This window comes from Syngnathus leptorhynchus, chromosome 16 (assembly GCF_054491065.1).
Source record: "Syngnathus leptorhynchus isolate UIUO chromosome 16, UIUO_Slep, whole genome shotgun sequence".
Lineage (NCBI taxonomy): Eukaryota > Metazoa > Chordata > Actinopteri > Syngnathiformes > Syngnathidae > Syngnathus > Syngnathus leptorhynchus.
This window is the reverse complement of record NC_141210.1, coordinates 8441853-8465148: the sequence shown is the minus strand read 5'-3', so window position 1 is coordinate 8465148 and position 23296 is coordinate 8441853. Positions and strand designations below refer to the sequence as shown.

Below are 23296 nucleotides of genomic sequence, written 5' to 3'. Positions count from 1 at the left end.
CAATCTCGATCAATTATTTGGGGTCCTGCTGCGCATTAGCGAGGAACTTGTCATGTTGGTATAGATCAAAGATCAAATTGAAAGCACTTCATTACTTTTTCTCCACCAGGCAAAGATTGTCTTCATTATTCAGCTTGGCCTCCTTCAGGTCGTTTTCAGAAGGTTGAACTCGATTCATTCATGGGAATTCTAATCGATTCATCGTTATGAATGTGGTTGATTGCGTGGAAACGATAGTTGTCATCATATCTCGAAGTAACAAACTGATTGTTCATCAAGAAAATGAATTGTCCCGTATTTGTTCGGCACGCGTCTTGAGATGCAAACATGACAAAGACGTACGCAAACTCTCTTCCGTCTGTCTAATGTGAGCTCTCACTTTTTTAGCATTGTTCATCTCATGAATATTCCGTGATGGGAAACGGCATCTGACTGCCGTTTGTTTGGCTCGCTCGTGACCCGTCAAATGTGACTCATAGAGGTTTTGGTAGGCACACTTAAAAACGAGCTTGCGTTTTGTTGATGCTGTTTGAAATGCAAATGTTGACTTTCGCCTTCGAGACGCACACTGAATGCAAAACCAGCTTAAGAATGCTAAAATGCGACAAGAATGAATCGGAAGCGAGCATATTTATTTGGGAGAAGCTGCAAGGGATCTTTTAACAATTGTTTCCATGAATTTTGCTGTCCTTTTGGGTTTTGTTTTGCTTTCATTTGTCGATGCACTCGCTTACAAGGATCGTCATAACGTTGCTTAGGAAGACAAGTTAGCTTACTGCTGTTGGCACACTTTCACAATAAAGAAAGCAAAGTTCCTCGTAAGGCTTGGCTCTTGATCATTATTTAAAATGAATGTTTTGAATCTAATGCTTAATGTGAATGTTGAAAAATATGTGATAAGATGATTCCAAAAAGTCAACAACTACCAGGGTTTCAAAATCGTCCAGCATGGAAAAATGGACACTACTTGAAGCTTACATGTCACGTTTATAAATTCTTCCGTTTTACTCATTCAGTTGTGGTCTATATAAAGTGAAACAACAATGCTTTTGTCTGAATTCCTCGTTTTGATAGCATCAAATGTCCCTCTTTTATACTTGTTTTGAGGTGTGACTCAGAGCAAGCTGTTTTAGGACCTGTCACTTTAAATGCAAATGAGATACTTCGCCCCATTCCCTCCACACCACAAGATGTGCGCCTGCCTTTCTGGTCTGACATATTTGTAGTTGTTTAGCCGAGGTAGAGTTTACTTGCGCCGCACACATTTTGATTGATTAAAATATGTCAACGGCAGAAGACTTGTCCATACAACCATACATGACGTGTAACAAACACGCCTTGTAATCAAGCATTGCAGTCAAGTTAACCAGTAAGCTAATGCTAGCGTTAGCGAGAAACCAACGAATGCATTTAACACATTATTGTGTTCCCCAAGAATAATACAGCACCTTCAATGCAATTCATCTGATACAACTACTCAAAATACACCCCAAAGAAGTGAAAACAGAGCGCACAGCTCTATAATCAGCAGAAAGACTGACACTAATGCTATGTAAACAAGGGCATCATAGAATAATATGAAAGTGAAATATAGTTTATTATTTTTGTGTCATCTCAAGCTTACTACTTTACTGTGTCCGTCGTTTCCATAGATTGAAGGAACTGAACCATCAACGAAACGAAGTCTTTCGGCAAATCCTTCTCTATACTGACAAAAGATTTCTGAAACACTCGTCCTTGAGCAAGCAGGACTTTGCTCACAGACGTGGGAACACTGCTTGAAAAATGAAATTTGACCAGGCACTTCTTTGAGGGTCTGATGCTGGGGGACAGTGGAATGAGTTGTGTGGATTGACGGAACATTTTGATCTCTTCACTTCGGCATGGACTACAAAATTCTCTCCGAGTAATAAAGATGGCGGATTTGCAAAACTGTTTGGCCACACCCATTACCTTGTTTGGTAGTCCCACCCCAAAGGATATGATGTAATAGATGAAAATACGTAAGAGAAAAAGGAGAAAACTGAACAGAGTAAAAATTAGCTACTGAACAGATCATAAAAGTATCTCTGCAACACCTGGAGGGATAGATTACACTTTTGGCCTACCAGGCATGTTTTTGGGATGTGGGAGGAAACTGGAGTGCCCGGAGAAAACCCATGCGGGCACAACATGCAAACCACACAGGGACGGCCGGAGGTGGAATTGAAACCGCACCCTCTTCACTGTGAGGTAGATGTGCTAACCAGTGCGCCACCAAGCCGCCAAGTCAATTGTAATGAAGGTAACATTTCAATCAAAACGAAACCCCCAAAGAATTTCAAAACGCTTCTCAAAGAGCAAACAAAAGTGAAATACAAATGAACTGCGCTTAGCCCGCGACTATTACGTGCTAGCAAGAATCGCTGAAGGTGCTCCATGATTTGCATTTTGTTTGGATTTTACTGCAGTCGTCGTGAACTATCAGCTGTCTTATCAAAAACAATTCTACATAAAGGTCACTCACATGATTAAACTTTCCTTCTACCTAAGCCGGAAACGTGGAGGAGGCCAGTACATCGGAAGCCTGCTGTGTCATTCTTTTGTTAATTTCCTGGAAACGCAGGTATTGAAATGATTCCTTCACCCCCTAAAAATGATTGCAATAAATAATAAATAAATACATACATACATACATACATACATACATACATACATACATACATACAGAATGAATGAATGAATGAATAAATAAATAAATAAATAAATAAATAAATAAATGTTTTTCAACAATGGAAGCATAGCACTATTTCTTTCCCTGCGAGTTGGGGGTGACTTGTACTGCCTTCAGTGAGGCCTGACCAAATATGGTCGCTGAAGGGCAACAAGCAGAACGAGAGCAGGAAAGGAAGCAGTGTCAAAACAAGCCAGTGACATTTCAAATATGTTTCCTCGGGCACGCTCAAGTGAGTGCGCTCGCTGGCTCAAGGTTAACTTTGTGGTTCTCTTGTTGTCGACATTTTTTAAGTCACCGTGACTCAGCAATTCTGGTCATAAAGTCGGAAACCGCAGTTGCATCGAGCGAAATAACGTGCTGGTGGTAGTCTGATGAATCCGAGCTGATGCAGTGTGCAAAAAAAGGGGCTTGTTTCAAAACAGACCACATGCTCTTCCGTGCGGGTCACGCGTGTCTCTCCCGTTTCTTTACACTGGAATCTTATCTACAGCATAATTTGATTCTCCCGGTCATGTGACCCGCTTGTGCACGCGAGGGCCCCGTATGCGCGTGTGCGCGACACGATCACGCATTGAACTGCAACGGCACATTCCGCCTTTATCGTCAGACCTCGTGTGAGGCCTGCCTACAGCCTGCAGCCTGCATGCCGGGTTCGAATACATTATGGGCCTTACTGGCCTGTATAAATGCTAAGGCCATTAGAGTATGTTGCAGGTAATTCTAATTGTAAACATTTTGAACAAAAAACAACAGGGGTCAGGTTAGAAATGTATGTTCGCCCAACAATAATGCTCACTTTTGACCGACACTTAAACAGCGTTGGTGCAGTGCAGAAGTCTAATGTCAAATTATTAGAGACACCCATTCATAAGTGCACGCTGAATTGATCACAACCAAGCAGAAAGATGCAGAACTTGTAATGCCTTTTCCCCTCAATAGGACACAGGTCTTTTCTCTCATTTGAACACGTCACGCTGCAAAAGCAAAATGTGCCTGCACATTGCTGCAAATAGAGCCGGCGTGTAGCGTGCGCTAGTTGCCCAGAAACCACACAGCCAATGGCTCACTCTCTCCCTCTCCTCTCTCTCTCTCTTTTTGGGGACGGAGGTGCAATGTCGAGTCCAGCGCCTTCGCCCAAACGTGAGATGCAAGCGTGCGAGCGTGTCAGCAACAACCTGCTTTGCACACTACCGCTGTCTGGACTGTCTGTTACTGTCCGTCCACGCGGTTTCGCCTCGCATCACGCTCGTGCGCGCCTTAATGCAGCAAACGTGCATGGGTCTCCTGTTTCACGTTGGCGTACAAGTTTCCCTTATTTGATCACATCTTCAATATCGTCTAAGAGAGGCAACACACGCTTATTATTGTTGTCAATAAATAACTAACTGTGCGTGAACATTTTTATGGGTTTGGAATTCATTTGGGAAGCAGAAAAAAAGGATCGTTTACGTGACAACAAAAATAGGTCGCAGTTTACCTTTTAATTTTTATCTTACAAAGTAATAATTTATAACTGCCACAACTGGGTCACTGTCACAAAAGCAACGCGTCATTAATAACTCGGCTTGTTTTTCATTTAGAAATAAACCAAAGCACATCATATGGCGTGCGTGCAAACAGCATATGTAGTCATCTAAAATTTATCTCAACGACAATCGCCACGTGGAACATTTAAACACACAAATACACATTGGAATTGTATTTCTTTTATTTCAAAATTTGACCCACATATTCTGTCGTGTCAAGTATAGACGTGGACATGTTCTCGTTCCATTTCAATTACACCAGTATGCTTGATATGATACAAAATCCCTACAAATAAAATAATAATAATAATAATAATAATAATAATCGGTCGTTTTATTTTACTAATATTAAATCAAAATCGTGTTTTGTCTGATTTTTAATGAACTGATAAATGCACAATGATTATCTTCCAAAAATAAAATTAATACACAATAAATAAACATTCTTACTTTGATACAAACGACGAATCTTTTTGAATAACTGCCAAAGTGTCATCATTTGTTGTGTTTGTTAAAAATGTTAAGTCGAAAATGTATTTCTGGTCACATCAAATGTTAAATGGTGACATTATGTCTTGTCAAAGTGTTTCATGAGCTGTGATTTTAACTCCTAAGTTAAGACGTAGAGGTTGCAAAGTCAACATGCCATTTCGAAAAGGAACTTTTGTGACCAATTCATACGGAAAAATGTTTTGGGGAGAAAATGACCGTTCTTTTGTTGTTGTTTCATTTTAAATTAAAATGGGTGTTTTTAGCTGAATGTAATTGTCTGAATTTAAATTGCTTTTTAATTGTTGCACATGTTTTAAGAGCTTGCACGCACAGTAACACATCAGTCAGATTTAAAATGAGGCTTAAGGCCTATTAAAATGAAAACATTTTATTATTATTATTTATTTTTTTTTTTCTGTCGCCTTACCATGTTAAAGCAGGGAGGATAACGCAGGTTTTGTGGATCTGATTATGTCGCTTTACCAGCAGGGAGGATTCGATGTGCGTCAGGCGCATTTTTATGAACATTAAAGCGCTGGAAAATAAGCGTGATAATGGGTATAAATATCAAATGCACCTAGAATGACAAAATAATGTGATGATAACATCAGACAAACCATTTCATCATCCTTTTTACACTTCACGCTCTCTTATGGTATTGCCTGATCAATATTTCAGATTTAACTCTTCAATTGGCATTTTGGTGTGAGATGGGAGTGCTCGTGAATAGAACTACTATAAAATAAACAGAAGTTAAACCCATCTTCCTTTGAAAAGTTTACCAGTGGGACTTTGTGGCTCGCTCACGGAAAGGAGAGAGCAGCGAGTCCGCCACTTGCGCACATTCCAACGGGCTCCACAGCACTCAGACTCCGCCCCCTCCGTCGTCCGTAGCAACAAGCTGGCCAATCAAGCTCCGCCACCGCCCGCCCCTGCAGAATGCGGTGCCTAGCAACAGCACGTTACGTCACCCCCCCCTTCTCTTTCCTTTCCCTATCGTCCACGCCAGATTGCGTATTATGGGATGTGCGGAATTAAGCAGCCCGAGGAGGACGCGAGGTAGCGGGCGCAAAGAAGAGCGCAGGTCCGCGGGGGATTGAGAGCGAGCGGCTCGTCATGGAGCTGTCTGCCGTCGGGGAGAGCGTCTTTGCTGCAGAGTCTATCATCAAGCGACGGATCCGTCGGGTATGGTGTCGGTTCAGCCGCTGCTGCCGCTTTTGGATTTTTTTTTTGCCCTCCATACTTTTTTGATTCCGCCTGTTACGCAAGCTTGTGTTTGTGCAGCGACGACATGCACGAACCCGACGGAGTCTATAATCTGGTTGTGCGTGCGTGTGTGTTTGTGTCGTTCGCAGGGTCGTTGGGAATATCTGGTGAAATGGAAGGGCTGGTCTCACAAGTGAGTACTGTACAGTGTACAATTCTCTTCATAGCAAAGACGTTAGGTTGTGGAGGGGGCAGCGGCCCCGCCTGGCGACATACGGAACTACATAAATATCAGATCAAGGCTGTTGCTTAGTTGCAGCCATGTTTTCCATCAGTGTTTACGATAGACAAGCAGTGGGGAGCCCTGACCTATATTTATAATTCCAATTCAACCTTTCGTTTAACGAAATAAAATGCTTTTATTCCCAACGGTCAATTTTTCGTTTGGTAGCGATTCGTTCCCTTGGCTTCACTGTTTCCAATACACACAACATAAAGTGGTATAAACACGTGTGCCATCGTTGGAAGAGTTGGAAGGGACGATTGTAGCGATCTGAAACACAGCTAAACCAAGTGTGCATTTTAAATGCATAGCAAATGCATAGCGTAGTGTTAACTGGTGCTCAAGTGTATGTGTGAGTGTATTCAGGGCTGTCTGGCTGACTGGTGTGTGTCTCTTGGGAAACATACCTCCCTTGTTGCAGGTACAGCACATGGGAGCCAGAGGAGAACATCTTGGATGAGCGCCTCCTGGCAGCTTTTGAGGAGAGGTGAGTCCAAAGCTACATTCCAAGATGAGTGCTGCTCTCACTTCAAAACACAGAAAATAGAAATTATTAGGACATGCCCAAAGTCAGTCAAACATCACACTCAATATTATTGTTATCCAGCTCGATAGCCAGCTAACTCAAGAGATTGCCAGTTAGCTTTAGCATAATCAAAGCTAATAATCGATCTCAAAGTCAAAAAGTCAAAGTCAGAGATCGAAATTGCGTTACCCACTATCCCACGGTGAGTAACGCAATTTCGATCATTTGTTGTTTTAAATATTCTATTATTAATCATTCACATCTATTTTCATCCATAAGAGAACGTGAGAGAGAGCTTTTTGGGCCCAAAAAGCGAGGACCCAAGCCCGAGACGTTTCTCTTGAAGGTTGGTTAATGGAGTCTTGTACATATCTCGTCTTTGTTACTGTCACACTTTCAACAAAACTAAAGTGACTAATACTGCTGCTTGAGGATAAAGATGAACATTGCCTGGCTTTACAACAGTGATTCTAAAAATGTGTGCTCCTTGTAGTGGTGTATGAAACACTGGCTGCTGAAATCCAGTTCAGTTATATTGAACTTTGTCATCATCAAACAGGCCAAAGCCAGAGAAAAAACGAACGAATTTAGACGAGATCCAGTCCGGCCCATCCAGGTCTCCTATCCAGTCCCGGAGCCTGTCATAACACCGAGAGCCCGGGAGGGTCTGCGCACGGTGGTCCCCACCATCTTTCCCCCGAGCGCAGTCAACCGAGGGGAGAGCGTCGCTGGCCAAGCCCTGGAACCAGAAAGAAGGGTCAAATCGGCAGCCAGTTCTCACCAAGAATCAGGTCCCAAAAAGAGAGGACGCAAGCCCAAATTGCGTTTGCATTACGAGCGGGGCGAGGATGAAAGCCCGGAACCCGCCCCCAAAATGTGCAGACGCTTTCCTCAGGACGGGGGCTCTTCCGACCCCAGCCTGGCCCAGCTGACCAGAAGGTTCCAGGAGAAGACCACCATTACACCCAGATCCAGCAGTGAGCACGTGGGCGTGGCCTACACCCGTCCGGATCGAGGAGGCAGGACTCATTACCTGGCGGTCCTGAAGCACCGTGACAAAAACGTGAACCTGCCGATAATAACGGGAGAAGAACTTGGGGTGGTATGCCCCCCCACGGCCCCGGGCTCCTCCTGGACCCCTCGTTTCACCAACATGGACACGGTGACAGTCACAGACGTCACCATGAACCTACTCACCGTTACTGTCAGAGAGAACTACACCGACAAAGGTTTTTTCCGAGAGAAAAGATGAGAGACTCATAAGAGGTGTGTCAGAAAAGTTCCAAGACTAGTTTTTTTTTCAAGACTAATGGAACTAGCATTGATATTTTAGTTGCAAACATTTAAAGAACATCCATCCATCCATTTTCTATACTGCTTGTCCCTCGGGGGTTGTGGGCGTGCTGGAGCCCATCCCAGCAATCATCGGGCAGTAGGCGGGGGACACCCTGAACTGGTTGCCAGCCAATAGCAGGGCACACAGAGACGAACAACCATCCGCACGCACACCTATGGGCAATTTGGAGTGGTCAATCAGCCTACCATGCATGTTTTTGGGATGTGGGAGGAAACCGTGCTAACCAGTGCCCGCCACCCTTGAAAGAACAAATATTTGAAATCAAGATGTAGTGCATCAACACATGGAAACAGCATTGCAAAACTATACAGGCGTAGATTCTGTACACTCTGTGAAAAATTACTACTACTACAGTTTATCAGTCGCAGTCGTGAAACTCTTCTTCATTTATCTGCATCGCTGTATTATACCACCACCAGTGGCCACGTTGTACACACCAAAAGGAATTTCACTAAATTAGTTCACAATGCCATGAGCATCTGATAATTCCTGGAAGAGGAGAACCCAATTCTGCATTTGGTTCTCAAATTTGTCTTTTGTGACACCAGTCCTGGAACCTTTCGGACACACCTCCGAAGTCACGTGGGTCACTTTATTAGGCACACGTGCGATACCACAGCTGCGAGGCTCTGTTCGGATTGACACTGACATCATAATCTTACAACTGTTTCCTACATACAATATTCTGCACCATTTCACTAAATGAGAAAGTCAAACATTTTAGTTTGACTTGACCACTGCTAATATTACATTTCATAGACGGGTGTGCCAAAAGTAGGTAAAAGCTTTGTCATTGCTTTGAGATGCCACAAGGTGACAGCAAAGCAATGTTTTGTTATTAGACATGGCTTTGGCCAGAGTGGAAAAAGTATTCCTTCCATCAGATCCTCTTTTTACGTAATCATTCTTCCTTGGCTTCAACCTAATTTTCGGCCTTCTTTTATTTCCCCTTGCTTCCTTTTTCCTTCCTAACTTCTTTCCTTCTTATGTAGCCTCACTTTTTGTTGCGTGAATCTATTTTTCTGCCTTCATTCCTGCCCTCACTTTAACCCACTTTTCTGTCCTCAACCCTTACCTCCGCCTTCCACCTCAGCCCTGATTTTTCCTTTCTAGCTTTCTTCCCTCAGACCCGCTTTTTATTTCCTTGTTCCTCCCTTTGCATGAAACGGTTTTTGGCCTTTTTTCATCCAAACTCGTCTAATGGAATGCACTTTCTTTGTTCATGACTATTTTTTGCCATTATTCTAAAGTACTTTTAAAAGTACATTTAAAAAGTATATCCCTACTTTTGGCCCACCCTGAATACATTGTCCACTACTTTGTATTGTGCAGGTGTACCTAATGATGTTGCCAGTTAAAGCTACTAACAATGACGCTACATGCTACTGTCATGCTAAAAATATATATTTAAAAAAATAGAGCTTTCAAACATTATTTAATTGTTAAAAAAACCAACTATTGAATATGATTTAAGGGTAACATGCTTTTTTTGCACATTGTATTGTTGGCCAAATTTAGAATACATTGTAGCAGTCTTGACTGTCAACAAAGCCACTTTTGTCTTTTTTGTGTGCTTGTCCTTTTTCGTTGGTTTCACTTTACTAGCCTCACTATGTACTTTTCAGATTTCACGTGTCAGATCGGTCAAAGAATGAACGTCGTGCCCCGCAACGAATTAAGCCAAGTTTGAGCTAAATTGCGTTTTGCATGCTTTTTATGCTCCGTGTGCCGCTGAAATCCTGACAAAACGTCAAAATAGTTTGATCTTTATTCCCCCACGCGCAGGGTTGCAGTATTCATGTCTAAAACATGAAGAGGTATTGGTTACAATAAAGCTATCATTGTGCACCTTATAAAGCGTTTTTCCTGTCATGTGTTCATATATAAGACTCGAGTTAATTGACCAAAACAAAAGTGTTTTTCATTATCACGAAAGCGTAATAATTACGCAAATCTTAACATTGAACTTTATTGTTTAGTTTTGACTCTGGAAAAAAAAAATTATAATAATTATGTTCACATGCTATGCAAAATGCCATTTGCGGGGGCGAATATTTGTATAACTAACTTTTTCCCCCGACCGTGCATGGGACGTCGGCTGCATTCAATCGTTCATAGAAAAAAAAAAATCTCTCTTGACAACATGACCAATACGATATATCGTATACGTTTGCTTTTTTGCTTTTGGTTGCTTCTTTATAATATGAATTTATTAGGATTTGTTTTGTGTTTGTTCAAGATGTCCGTCGTTGAGCAAGGAAAACAAAGATGTGGAGTAATAGTTGGTTCTTTATTTGCAAGATCTTGGGTTGTTTTACGGAAGTCAGTACACAATACACTTAAGCAGATGAAGCACCAACCTCATAGTTCCGGTCAGAAGGCTGTATAGTGTCCACAAGCAGGAATAAGGAAGAGAAGAGGGAGAGGAAAAGAGAGAAAAACTTGTATTCATAAGGCAGACATTTGTTCTGTTATCACCTGAATGGGTTGTTATCTACTGAATGTTTTATATCTGTGTCATGAAGTTAATGAGCTGTGCCTTATATGTAATGGAAAGGTTCCCAAGCTCTGTGTGCTGTGTCAGTGTTCTGACTATGTTTGTATAAATTATTAGTACATTGATTGACATGATACGATATATACATTAATAGGAATATGTACAGGGAGCGGCTCGGTGGCGCACTGAGTAGCACGTCCGCCTCACAGTTAGGAGGGTGCGGGTTCAATTCCACCTCCGGCCCTTCCTGTGTGGAGTTTGCATGTTCTCCCCGTGTCTGCGTGGGTTTTCTCTGGGCACTCCGGTTTCCTCCCACATCCCCAAAACATGCTTGGTAGGCCGATTCGGCCCTCCAAATTTCCCCTAGATGTGAGTGCGGGGGGTTGTTCGCCTCTGTGTGCCCTGCGATTGGCTAGCAAACGACTCAGGGTGTCCCCCGCCTACTGCCCGCTGACCGCTGGAATAACCTTCAGCATGCCCACAACCCTCATGGGGACAAAGCGGTTCAGAAAATGGATGGATGGAGGAATTTCACAAAGACCTTTGCATGTGCTCCACATTTGCCTCCACAAGAGGGCGCTACTATGAACGTTTTGTTTGTACGGTATACGTCGTCACAAACTGCTCAATAACTGCGCAACGTCATCCTCAAATCATGTTCAATAGCCAATCAAGGACGCAATGAGAAAACAAAAATGCTAATTAATAGTAGTAGAGACGTTCTCATTTGACGTCTCCCTTGTAATATTCGCATAATAATATCAAATGCAAAGGCTGCTACGTAGCACGTTCATTTTGCGCATTATTCTCGAAATTCGCTTGAAAATTCGAAACATTTAATGGAAACCTCACTAGTGTCTCTTCGAGACAGTGTTCTTCGAGACACGCTCCAACCTAGACGCGAACGTCCCAATATGCCGCAGCAATAACACGCGCACACAAAACACGCCCGAGATGAAGTGGTTGCCATGCCAACCTCAATTATATGCAGTCCATCCCAACCAGGAAACATCATCAAACGTTGCAACAGGAATTTATCCAATATCACTTAATTGTTTACAAGAAATGTCGAATGCAGAGAAGTAATGGTGAATGAAAATAAATGTGAAAAACGGAAAGAACTGTAATAACCCCATAGTGCCTGCAGATAGTGCCCGCAAACAACAATTTCATGAGTTCAGCCCAGAGGGCCCACTCAGTTTCCAGATCGGAACTTTGATTAACCGAACCCTCCCTTAAATTGTTCCAAGATTACAAGCGCTGGCCCAACACTTTAGTTAAAATCAGCTTAACCACCCGAGTAGTACAAAGTACAAGACGCTGCGTGACCGCCACGAGCAAAACACTTGCGCGCATGACTAACTGCAAAGGTTCATAGGTCGACAAGCAGGAATCCCGGTCAGGCCTTTACACGACGTTCTCTTGCAAGAAGAAGCCAGATAAGGCAGATAAGGCAGAGGAGTGCCGTAGCTATGAGAGAAAACTCGAGGCTATTGAGAGAAACTGCTTGAGTGACACTGGGTGAATTATTATGGAAAAGTGTAACATTGTTACCTTGCTTGAGCAGCGCGTGGAGCACAAAGGATGCTGTATCTCTTTTGTTAGGGGGAACACCTGCTTGAAATGATCAGATAATTAGCATCAGACAGCAGTCCTGATCATTTTAAAAGTGTGTTGCAGCAGGGAGACCGAGAATACATGCACCAGTACCTCGAGGAACAGACTTGAGAACCTCTGATTTCAACACTGATTCGTTCGTGCGCCACTAGAGAGAGCCATTATACCACAATAATAATAATAATAATAATAATAATAATAATAATAGCACATTGGGAAACAGTAAATTTGAGTCAAAGATGGCTTTAAGTGTGTAAAATGTTGGACAATGTTTTGAAAATAGCTCATCAAGTTTTTGAAATATTCTATTTTATGTTTTTAGATTTGACCTATAAAAATCTGCTTTATAAGGATTTTACAATCTGATGTAATTTATAGCTACGTTAGACAAATTCACCCGTTGCTGGACCTAATCTAATGTAAGAAAAAAAATGAGGGCAGATTCAAAATCGGTGCAAATACATCTACAAAAGTTAAATTGCATCTCTGATTAAAAATATATGTAATAGTTTGTTGACCAGCAATATGTGCTCTTTTGGTAGTTTGTTAAAATTCTTACATTTCTAGCATATCGAAGAAATTGACTTACAACGGCTGAGAAGGAAAAACAAAAATACATTTGATAATTTATGAATTTTTATTTGACATCCTTTGTTTTTCAATAAAACTTTGCATTAGCTAACTTTGATGTCAAGTTAACACCTCAGTGGCAGTGTGATCAAAAAGTCAGCCTTATAACATGTTTGCAAAGGCAGCAAGTTTCCACACCAATTCTGACTGGAGGAGGTGTCCCTAATGAAGCGTCTTTCGAGTGCGGAGGTATCACGTGTGCGTGTGTGTGTGTGCGTGTGTGCGCGCGTGCAGTACAGTAGGAAAGTCGAGTCACTTCCTCCTTGAGCGCTCCCAGCAGCAATAACGAACCAGCCCACAACTTTTTCGTCTCTCCTTGTGCTCGATGGCTTGCTGTCAGCTGGTCGAGACAGAAGTTGCGCCACTTTACGTTTGCTGCTTCTGTTTATTCTAAAGTCCGTGATTCCGGAGAGTTCGAAGGAGATTTGGGCGTCTGTGCGGAGTTTTTTTCCCCCCCAAATCACAATGGCTCCGACCTAGCCCAACTTTTTTTCGGATCCACAGAGAGAGGAAGAGTTCCGCGGAGGTGCCGTTGCCCTTTTTTAGTTGGTTTCATTTAAAGTGGAAGCAAGAGGGCGAGCAACATGAAGAAACAGTTCAATCGGATGAGGCAACTGGCCAACCAAACAGTCGGGAGGTGAGTTGTTCAGATTCAGAAGGACGTTACAAGCCAACGCCAGCATGTAACCGACACTTTCCATTGGAAGCTTTCGTGGCAGAAAACGAACGCGCAACTTTGATGTACACAACGAAGAACATTTGCCACTTTATACGTCACTCTGTCGCTCTTAAACATGGGTGGGCGAGCGGGGAAGCTTTCTCGACAGTCTCGTACAAACGAATTCATGCTGTGAGTTCTTCAACAAGGTTCGAGTGCTGTCTTCTTAATTCCTACTCGATTGGTTTAATGACGGCATGTGAAAATCAAAGGGCTACCTGTAAAAGAATAATGGGAGCCAGTACACGAATCTACCTATTTTATATCGCCTGTATAACGGCACATCAATGTTTTCATCATCGAGGTTGGGCAGTTCCCCTTCCCGGCCGCTCATCCAGCGACCTACCGAACGATAACTATCTGCCGACCTAGGCGCTCTCAAAAAGCCCCACCCACCAAGACTAAGCAGCCAACTACCTTCCTCGGTACCGAGTTATCAACGGGCACTTAAATTCTTTGAACCCCCTCACCAAACCTACCTAACCCCGATAACCTTCTCAGAAACCCACCCAGCAGATCAAACTGTCATACTCTTGGTAGTGTTTTTTTTGTTTCGGGTTTTGCATCACGTCGCTGCAAAGACTTATGAAATCAAACACGTCTGACGTTCATCTTTACACAACAGAAGGAAAATAAAATGAATCGAGAAAAGGTTGGAGGAGAGGACATCACTCCCAAACCTAGAACTATCTCGGAGCCAGGCCTACTTGAAGCAAAAACTACAAGTCGGTGGAGTGATGCAACAATTGTGGCAATGTGATGATTGAGTGAGAAGCCCCTTCCCCACACGCAGGCTGAAAATTTTGTGAGAGACACGCCCACTGAGGGCTTTGCCCTGCAGTACACCCACAGTGGAACTCTTTGATGGATTTGTATCCCCTGTGATGTGCCTTTCAGGCAGGCTCACTTGGCCACAGAAGGATTGTGTGGAGTAAGCATTTTGGGGAGAGGGGTGGGGGGTGGGGTTGTGTAAATGAGTGAGGCTAGAATGGAAACATGAGTTCCATGTTGTGGTCACACACGCACACCATGCTTTTGAAGTTTTGTGTGCTTGTTGCCTGGTTTGTGTGCTCGTTGGGGTCATGCTTCTGAAACAAGGCCGTTTCGGAGCTTAAAGAGCCATCCGGCAAGAAAACTCTATTTTGGATCTCAAATTGAAGACGAAGGTGCTTGCTGTTTGCATTCTACTTTCACTCATAAGACATTTGTTGTCTGAACAACATGTCCCATGTACAACTTGTGAACTGAAGGCTTTCCTTCCAGTTGGACGACAGTCATGATGAGACTCAGATTTTTGAAAAGTCAGACAACAGTCATGACGAGATTCAGATTTTTGAAAAGGAGACGCTCACAGGCCAGGATACTTGGCACACCAAATAGAGGACAATGAGACAACTAGAGAAAAGAACAAGTTCATGAGTATGATTGTTTTGAATGGAGTGCTTGAGACTTAGACGTGCCCCTTGGTGACCTCCGGCGCTCACTTACTCGCTCACCTCGTGTTGCCATAACAAACACGGTGACACAACGGGATGCGTCTGTTGGGACACGACAGAGGAATCTCACAGCGCCTTCATAGAAACAAGTTTCCGCTGAGTCGCTCGAGTAAACACACGGTTTGACTGCGCGCATTATTATTCTGCTCAAGTGAGATTGTGTGATGAGCGGCTCACATTCTGCTGTGTACACAGACAGGTTGAGCTCCATTTGGAAGTTTGCGCTTGTTTGAAGCATGCCAAGTCTTGCAGAATTCAATTTAAGACAAGAACATTTTGTATTGTGCCGTGCTGCTTTTGACATTGTCTGCGTTTTGACCATGAGTGCAATTTTTCTCTCGCCAGGGCCGAGAAGACCGAGGTGCTGAGTGATGACCTCCTGCAGGTAAATACTTGGACCATGCCAATTTCACCATCATAAATGAAGGCCTGCTGCAGTGTTTTTGATGAATATTTAATGTTGCCATCGCAAGCTGGGCTTTCTAGATGCATGCCCCTTTTGCTGGCGTGGTAACGTCACATGACCCAACCCAGAAAACGGGCTGGTAGCTGAGCCCGTTGACACTGATGTCATTATTAGTGGACAGCAAACGGCAGTACGAGGCCTTCTGCTCAAGTCATCATCTTCCCTCAGCCCAAGTTGAGGCTCTATTCATTCAGAGTTTGACGACTAGTGGGGAAAGAAGACGTGGCTGGCGGATTTCCATCAAAGGCAATGTGGTGCTAGCTTCAAATGTTGGGGGCGGGGACGGAAAGTATCAGAGCAGCGCTTGGCCACATGAAGGAAGATGATTTGAAATTGAAGGCTTGGCCGTCACACTGTGCTCGCTCGGTCTGATGGACGGAGCAAAGTGAATGAGAAATAAGTGCGAGGTCACCGGCTCTGTTTCTCCCTCTGTTGAGGGCGGAAACCAGTTGGCCATCTTGTAAACCTTTGGACAGCTCACCTACTCAAGGACTGCGGCTGGCGGGATCGCGCCTAAGTTTTGTTAATCGTTAAATTGCCCGTGCGGCAACGTCACATGACCCGGTAAAATAGCGAAAAGGATTAACGATATGACCGAGAAAGACGCCACTGGTGTTAAAAAGAGCAAAGTCAGCCTACAAGACAATCAAATGCCTGCTGGGACTCTCTCCAAGTGACTGCAAGTTTGTTACCGAAGCCTAAAACAAGGAGAACACGCGAAACACGTGGGCAGACTTTGGAAATCTGGCAGACCTGCTTGGAGATGTTCTCAACAAGTTGTGTTGAGGCAGGTCAAGACCTGACAAGACATGGACTGACGTTTCAAACTATTCCTCGGATGTAAAAAGCAAGCGCAGGTTCTTGTTGAAAGTTTTTATGCAGAGCAACATCTTTGTGGAGAACGGCGCTCACCTGCCTGCCTGCTTGTCAAATATGCCCAACATTCAACACTTTCCTCGCTAACGTGGGTTGCAACTTCTTCCGGCGGAGGAACCTGCAGGTTGAAGTACAAGTTAGAACTTGTCTGACTTTCTGCGGAAGCTTACTTTGTTAGAGAGTGAAGAGGGTTACGGGGTAGTGCATTCCACGATCAAAACAGCCAGGAGCGTTAAAAACATCCAAAGTCGTGGGATCATGTCTGATCCCCACTTGGCCTGGATTAATTTTTCTTCCTGTCAAAGAGACTTGATTGCAGTGCGGAAATCTGAGCTGGCCGTGGACGAGGCGGAATGATGACCTAATCAATTGGATCCAGACAGTGGCGTTCATCTGCGTCTGGGGGGAAAAAAAAAAAAAGACTGTCAAATGGGAGTCGTGAAAATGGGATGACGAGAGAGTCGAAGATGGGAATCTCTCAGCCAATGAGGCGCCCTGCTTGTTTATTTGCAGGCAGGAAGAGGAAGTGCGATGGCATCTTTTGCAAATGTGCTTTTCAAAGTTCAAAAAGAAACTCCAAAGGCAGAACAAATAAGCATTAGTTGAAAAAACACTTCCTTTTTAAGATGGATCTACTCCAAATCATTTGTGAAAAAACTGACGTGGGCGTGTGTGTGTGATCAGATCGAGAGGCGCATGGAGCTAGTGCGCTTGATGTCGCACAACACGAACAAGAGGCTGGTGTCCTGCCTGCAGGGTCAGCTGGGCACAGACACCGAGAAGCGACATGTGAGTCGGATAACAAAGCAGCAGTCATTTCTTTCAAAAAAAAATAAAAAAATGAAGAAAGCAAAATAAAAAATAAAATAAAATAGAAGATAGAAGCCTTTCTCGGGCCGCTTGCACACTTTGATTGGCTGAGCGAAATCATGAGCTTCCAAGTTGTGTCTTTAGAAAAAGCTGCCCTTGACGACGCTGTCTCAGGCCATGCAGGAGGGGGGCTCGCAGCTGGGCGACGAAAGTCTGATTGGGTGAGCTGCATCCGCCTTGTCGTGACCCCAAATTGCAAATGTTTGCATTTTGTCTTGAATGCAACACGTGTGCAAGCAGCAAGATGATGGACGTGTGCGGCGAAGCCGAGGGCAGGTTGGCCAGCGAGCTGATGCAGCACGAGGTGCAGATTGAAAGAGACATTCTGGAGCCTCTCAACACGCTGTCCGAGGTACCACACCTGCTGGGAGTGGGGTCCTGATTCTGCTCACATTGCTGAAACTTGAATTCTCATAGGTTGAGATTCCCAACATACTGAAACAGAGGAAGCAACTGGCTAAACTGGTCCTGGACTACGACTCGGCAAAGACCAGGTTGGCATTCGGTTTTTCTTGCAGCATTACAGCCGATGAGCTCAAACGGAACTTAACTCTGCCTCAAAGTGAACTCACGTGGAAATAAGATAATTAGTCTGGTTCTAATGGGGCATTAAATCAAGAGACCATTAAATACAGAAATAAGAAAGCATGACATTTTTGGTGCTGGTTCAGCACATTTGAAAATTCATCATTTGGTCCAATTTGTTGAGGGTAAAAATCGATTGTGGTGTAGGTGGTACCAAGCGACCAAGTCCAGCAACCAGGCCATGGCGGCTAAGGTGGACTCCCTCAAGGACGAGATGGACGAGGCTCTGAACAAAGTGGAAATATGTAAAGTAGGTTTCCGGTGCTCGAAATAAAATGACGATGCCATTTTGTCCACAACGTCTGCGAACGTTTTTCCCGCAGGACCAGCTATCGGCAGACATGTACAACTTTGCGTCCAAAGAAAGCGACTACGCTCGCTACTATCTCATGGTGGGTACACGACATGATGATGAGATGGACGAGCAAAGTGAACCACATTGGTGCTCGCCTATGTTATGCAGTTATTGGAGGCCCAGGCCGAGTACCACAGAAGGTCTCTGGCAGCTCTGGAGGAAGCGATACCGACTATTCAGTTGCAGCAAGGTGAGCGGCGAGGCATTTCAAAGTTAAACGAGTTAAACGTTCGGTTGGCACCTTTGTCTTTAGACTCCTGGACGGAGAAGCCAGCGTTCGGCACCGCCCTGGAGGAGCACCTGAAGCGGAGTAACCGAGACATTGCGCTGCCCATCGAGGCCTGTGTCATGATGCTGCTGGAGACTGGGATGAGGGAAGAGGTGGGGAGGCTGTAATTGTTTTGCAAGTCGCTGCGCTAACTCAGAATTTGTGATCGTTTCGCAAGTCGCTACGCGAACTCACATTTTGCAGTTTCGCTCTGTAGGGTCTGTTCAGAATAGCAGCGGGAGCTTCCAAACTAAAAAAGCTGAAAGCCGCATTGGACTGTTCGACGTCCCAGCTCGAAGAGTTCTACTCGGACCCTCACGCCGTTGCCGGTGATGACCGCAAAACCATGATCTGCTCCCAGTCGTGTTTTTTTTCTTCTTCTCGATAATGGACCACTTTGTACACAGGAGCCCTGAAGTCCTACCTCAGGGAACTTCCTGAACCTCTCATGACCTTTGGCCTGTATGACGAGTGGACGCAGGCGTCCAAGTAAGACGACGCACACAGCTGAAGGTGTGTGTGCCCAGGATGTGATTCTGTTAACTGTGTGCACACGTGTTGTTTCAGTGTGTCTGACCCTGACAAGCGACTTCAGGCTTTGTGGGTGACGTGTGACCGTTTGCCAAAGACTCACAAAGCCAACTTTAGGTAGGTGTGCTCAGCGTTGATGTGAGAAAATCATCTAAATAATAAGGAATGCTTACAGGTACCTGGTGAAGTTTCTGGCCAGACTGGCTCAAAACTGCGATATCAACAAAATGTCTCCCAGCAACATCGCCATTGTGCTGGGCCCCAACCTGCTGTGGGCAAAGATGGAGGGGTGAGGGCACAGCGCAAGCACACACACTCGCCTTGCTTGGTCTTCGCTGGCCATTGAGCTTGCACATTGTCTCCCACAGGACACTGGCCGAAATGGCGGCGGCGACATCGGTCCATGTGGTCGCCATCATTGAGCCCATCATCCAGCACGCTGATTGGTTCTTTCCTGAAGGTAATGCTTCATAAAACATTTTCTGTCTGAAAAATAGCTCAGGGAACAAAATACAAACACAAGTAGAATTTTTTTTCCAGCCCTAATTGACATTATGTTGCTGAACTAAATGTCCTTGGCTGCTTGGTTTCTTCCACACAGAAATTGACTTCAACGTGTCAGGCATGTTTGCCATGCCCGCCCACCCATCCATGTCGGACGGCGAACCGGACAGAAAGCGCCCCGGCAGCCTGGTTGGGCAAGATGGGGACACGCAGTCTCCCCGCAAAGACAGGTACCTGTTTCGCGCCAACCTCAGCCTCAGCCTGCCGCTCCCCCTCCCGTCCCGACCCAAGACAGCCAGCGGGCAGGTTTGCCGGGCCCCGGCGGTGTCGGCCCACTACGTAGTGGCCGACGACTCCATCACGGTCACCCGACAGCAGCCCTGTCCAAACGTCCAGCCTGTGATCTAGTCCAAAGTAGCCCCTATCTTTTTGGAGAATCCTCTTGATTCCCTCCAAAAGACGTTTTGTCGATGTGGCAATTTGTGTTCTGAACTCACTCTTGCAATTAAAGCTTGGGTCTGACTGCAGGTTGCTGGTTGTGTGTTGGCTTTCCACCCGCCATCTGTCTCGTCTCGTGTAGCCACGTTGCTTCCTTTCATGTTCATGTCGAGTTCCGCTTTCGGAGGGCTCGGCTTTGTCTGCCCATGACTTTCTGTTCCTCTTAAGCTCTCCTGGGAATTTTCTTAAAATTTGTGTGTGTGGTTTGCCCTTCTGCCTCTTGACCCCGCCCCCCCTTCCGTAGCACCGTTAACAAACCTCCGGAGGCAAGCCCACGTAGAGCCGGCACCACCATTAGAAAGCAGCCACAGCTAAGCTCGCCCAACTTGCAACTGCCACTGCCCCACCAGGAAGGCGGGGGTCCCGCCTGCTTTGAGTCCCTAACTGTCGCCCTGGAGGTTGAGCCCGGCGCCTGCGCTGCTGGAGGCCGGCTAGCTACCGCGCTACCTCACTTGGTCTCCCAGCCGGGCGTGGAGGAGAGCAGGTAAGGAGCGAGCTGGCTGCATATCTTCCCCGCAACACCGCTTGAAATTTCTCAAGAAATCCGAGTTGCCCGACTCGCCCTCGCCTCTTTGCGTTTGTCAGAAGCCAGCAAATTAGAAATGTCTGGCCAGTCCAATTACGTGGCGCTTTGAAAATGATTTGGAGCCCTTCTATGCCCACAGCCCAGCCCGGGAGCTCACGTCCACACCGCCTCTGCAGAGGAATGGTTCAGCCCAGCTTACGGCGGGAACGTCGCATTCCCAGAGTGGATCCAGGGGGCCCAGCCCTCACATGGTCCGCAGAGGTAAGGCGAATGTTGTTACCCGCACAGTGCCCCAAAATGTCTGCACGATTTGAACTAACACAGATGGCCACTTGAACATGTCACCTCAAAAATACACCATTCCTTTTTTCAAACAGGAAGTGTGTAATGAGCCGCACTTCTGCATTGAATGAACAGATCTCATATTGGAAGTAAATTCAAAATAAAAATTCTCTCAGGCAAATATGTTGAACAAAAAAGTTTAAAAACAACGCAATTACACTCAGCACGTGATCCTTTTGAATACCACTAGAGGGAGCCGGTGCAACACTGGCATTAGTACCACAGAAAAAACAAAAGGTCGAGATGATGCACAGGCTGAGGAAACACAGTTGAGACTTGAAATGCAATATATTCCCTTTTCCAGGGACCAAGAAACAGGCGCCGGCACCACCCAAACAAGCCAGTCCTTTCGCGTCTCAGCCTGCCAGCCAAACTCCAGGGTCCCCTCACAATCCCACCATCAACCCCAGGCGCCACTCGGGCAAAGAAAGCCCCATCCAGGCTCCCAGCCACCCTCCCCCGCAGCCGCCCCAAGCGCTGGTACCGGGGGAGCCCCCGTCGCCGCCCAGGACACCCACGCCACCTGACACGCCACCTCATGATGGCGCCCACTCCCAGCCACCCGTGTACCAATACGGCTCGCTTCCCCGTCCCGCCCGGCCAGCACCCAAGCCGCGGCCACGGCCTAACATGCCTCCGCCGCCTCAACCGGCGGTCAGCGACGGCAGCTGCAACGGCCTCATCGGCTCATCGTCCAAGATCATCACAGGTAAGGCGCCTCTACCTAGCGGTTCTATCTAGCTGTCAATTGGCAGTTCAAAGTTGGGAAATAAAAATCGGTGGTGGTGGTGCGGGGTGATTCCGAGTCTACTTTTAGATTCATTAAGAAAAACATCTGATTAAGTTAGTATGATATATTTTGATAAGTTAGTATGATTATATTTAGATTTATCAATTTTACAAACGGTTTTATCTAAAGTCATTTTTTAAACTTACAACAGCGATTGCTCAACCAATAAGAATTTGCCGACGTCAGCCCGAGTTCTAAACGACGTGTTGGTTTGGATGTGGCGCTTGGCTGAGTGACATTTTCAGCTTCCTTTTTCTTTTACTGTCTGCCTTTAGGGTTTCAATGTGACTGGTGACGTGAAGTGTGTGTGTGTCTAACATTGCAGATGTCTGAGGTGGCGGGCCTTGTAAGGCAGGCGTTGGTAAGACTCCGACTGGCTGATGTGCCTGGTTTGCTTGCATGTGTTTGTGTGTGTGTCGGGGTGGGGGGGGGCTGGGAAATCCTAGCAGCGTGTCGTTACGATACAATAGATAGACTGGCTCGAAATCCATCCAGTGTGATGTGTATGTGTCCAAGGCCCCTTCATTGCTGCTGTGCAGACAAACTAACATCGACCTTGGGTGTGACTAAAAAACTAAACAACTGTGCCTATTCTATGTAGCACTGATCATGTGCCACACTTTACATGTACTCCAAGGACTCCCTCCAAAAAAATAAAATAAAAATAAAAATCACATTTTAGTCTCAATGGACATGACAGGTATGACCACAATGAAATCAGCAATGCCTTCAAGACCCAACGGCTGGCATCTCCAAAAACGTGAACCACTCATAATTAGAGGCACCACGCTCAAAGAGTCCTTAGTGTCTTAAAGTGTGCGTCAAGAGTGCCAATTTGTGGGCGCGCTCGTATCTGACCTTTTCCCCTATGACCTCGCGCAGACGGCGACCTGGATCTGAAGGGGCCCAGACGAGCGTGGATCCCGGGAATGGTGGCGAGCTCGCAAGCAGCGCCACCCGCCACCCTGCCGCCGCCACTCAACGCACACACGGAGAGCACCTCGCTGTGAGCGGGGTGCCATGCGCCCCTTTTACGCCGCCGCCAGGTTCCGCTCAACACCTTAGAAACGCATTTCTGACAATCTGATGGCAGGCTTGATCCAAAGGCTTTTTTTTCTGTGAATCTATTTAACACGGCAGCCAAGTGCGAGTGAAATTGCGTGGAGCAAAGACAGGGCAAAACGGAAAGGGGATGAAAACGAGGTGCTGTTTTGGCTTATGTGGTGCCGGTTGTTGACCAAAGTGCAATATTGTGCACCGACTGTCTTCCAGTGGCTCATATTTGGTTTGTTGTATATTTTGGGGACTGATTTGTCACATTGTTAATTGCTTTGAGGATATATTTGTTATTTGGTCCAAAAAATGATTTTTATTCAATATTCGCTATTGACAATGGTTGCTCATGACCAACTGTGCTCCAATATTTCAAAGTTTTGACCAAATATAGCCCAACGTTTTCATATCGTTGCCAATCTTCACCTTTTTACCAGTAATACTGAAACATGATGCCGTTGCTGCGCCATGCAAGTCATTAAAGTTTTACAATCTTGTCATGTTTTTCTTTTGTTCATGTATTTACATATCAAAGCAATCATGTAGGATACTTCTGACTTTTACATTG

General features: G+C 45.3%; 2 protein-coding genes across 4 annotated transcripts; both read left to right on the top strand.

The window, feature by feature from the left end:
- Positions 1–5738: 5738 nt before the first annotated feature.
- Positions 5739–9963, top strand: cbx8a (chromobox homolog 8a (Pc class homolog, Drosophila)). The gene is made up of 5 exons (XM_085934634.1): positions 5739–5919; positions 6090–6133; positions 6645–6710; positions 7029–7095; positions 7309–9963. The coding sequence occupies exons 1-5, from the start codon at positions 5851–5853 to the stop codon at positions 7999–8001; spliced, it is 939 nt and encodes a 312-aa protein (XP_085790760.1). The 5' UTR covers positions 5739–5850; the 3' UTR covers positions 8002–9963.
- Positions 9964–13056: 3093 nt separating this feature from the next.
- Positions 13057–23226, top strand: arhgap17b (Rho GTPase activating protein 17b). Of its 3 annotated transcripts, XM_085934623.1 has the most exons (21): positions 13057–13487; positions 15410–15449; positions 17091–17195; positions 17361–17437; positions 17517–17628; positions 17694–17770; positions 18009–18111; positions 18185–18253; positions 18325–18406; positions 18470–18597; positions 18702–18813; positions 18892–18973; positions 19052–19132; positions 19191–19304; positions 19384–19475; positions 19617–19749; positions 20262–20501; positions 20683–20804; positions 21190–21594; positions 22001–22036; positions 22558–22707. In XM_085934623.1, the coding sequence occupies exons 1-20, from the start codon at positions 13435–13437 to the stop codon at positions 22006–22008; spliced, it is 2235 nt and encodes a 744-aa protein (XP_085790749.1). In that variant the 5' UTR covers positions 13057–13434; the 3' UTR covers positions 22009–22036; positions 22558–22707. The 3 variants fall into 3 exon arrangements, with proteins under 3 accessions (XP_085790749.1, XP_085790748.1, XP_085790750.1); XM_085934622.1 differs by lacking the exon at positions 22001–22036 and having other exon boundaries at positions 13059–13487; positions 22558–23226; XM_085934624.1 differs by lacking the exons at positions 20262–20501; positions 22001–22036 and having other exon boundaries at positions 13060–13487; positions 22558–23226.
- Positions 23227–23296: the final 70 nt, after the last annotated feature.

Excerpts from the sequence above, each read along its gene's own strand:
- cbx8a (XM_085934634.1), top strand. The coding sequence starts at position 5,851 with ATGGAGCTGTCTGCCGTCGGGGAGAGCGTCTTTGCTGCAGAGTCTATC. Across the intron at positions 5,920-6,089 it reads TCAAGCGACGGATCCGTCGG|GGTCGTTGGGAATATCTGGT; the intron begins GTATGGTGTCGG and ends TGTCGTTCGCAG. Across the intron at positions 6,134-6,644 it reads TGGAAGGGCTGGTCTCACAA|GTACAGCACATGGGAGCCAG; the intron begins GTGAGTACTGTA and ends CCCTTGTTGCAG.
- arhgap17b (XM_085934622.1), top strand. The coding sequence starts at position 13,435 with ATGAAGAAACAGTTCAATCGGATGAGGCAACTGGCCAACCAAACAGTC. Across the intron at positions 18,814-18,891 it reads GGACCCTCACGCCGTTGCCG|GAGCCCTGAAGTCCTACCTC; the intron begins GTGATGACCGCA and ends CTTTGTACACAG. Across the intron at positions 21,595-22,557 it reads ATCGTCCAAGATCATCACAG|ACGGCGACCTGGATCTGAAG; the intron begins GTAAGGCGCCTC and ends GACCTCGCGCAG.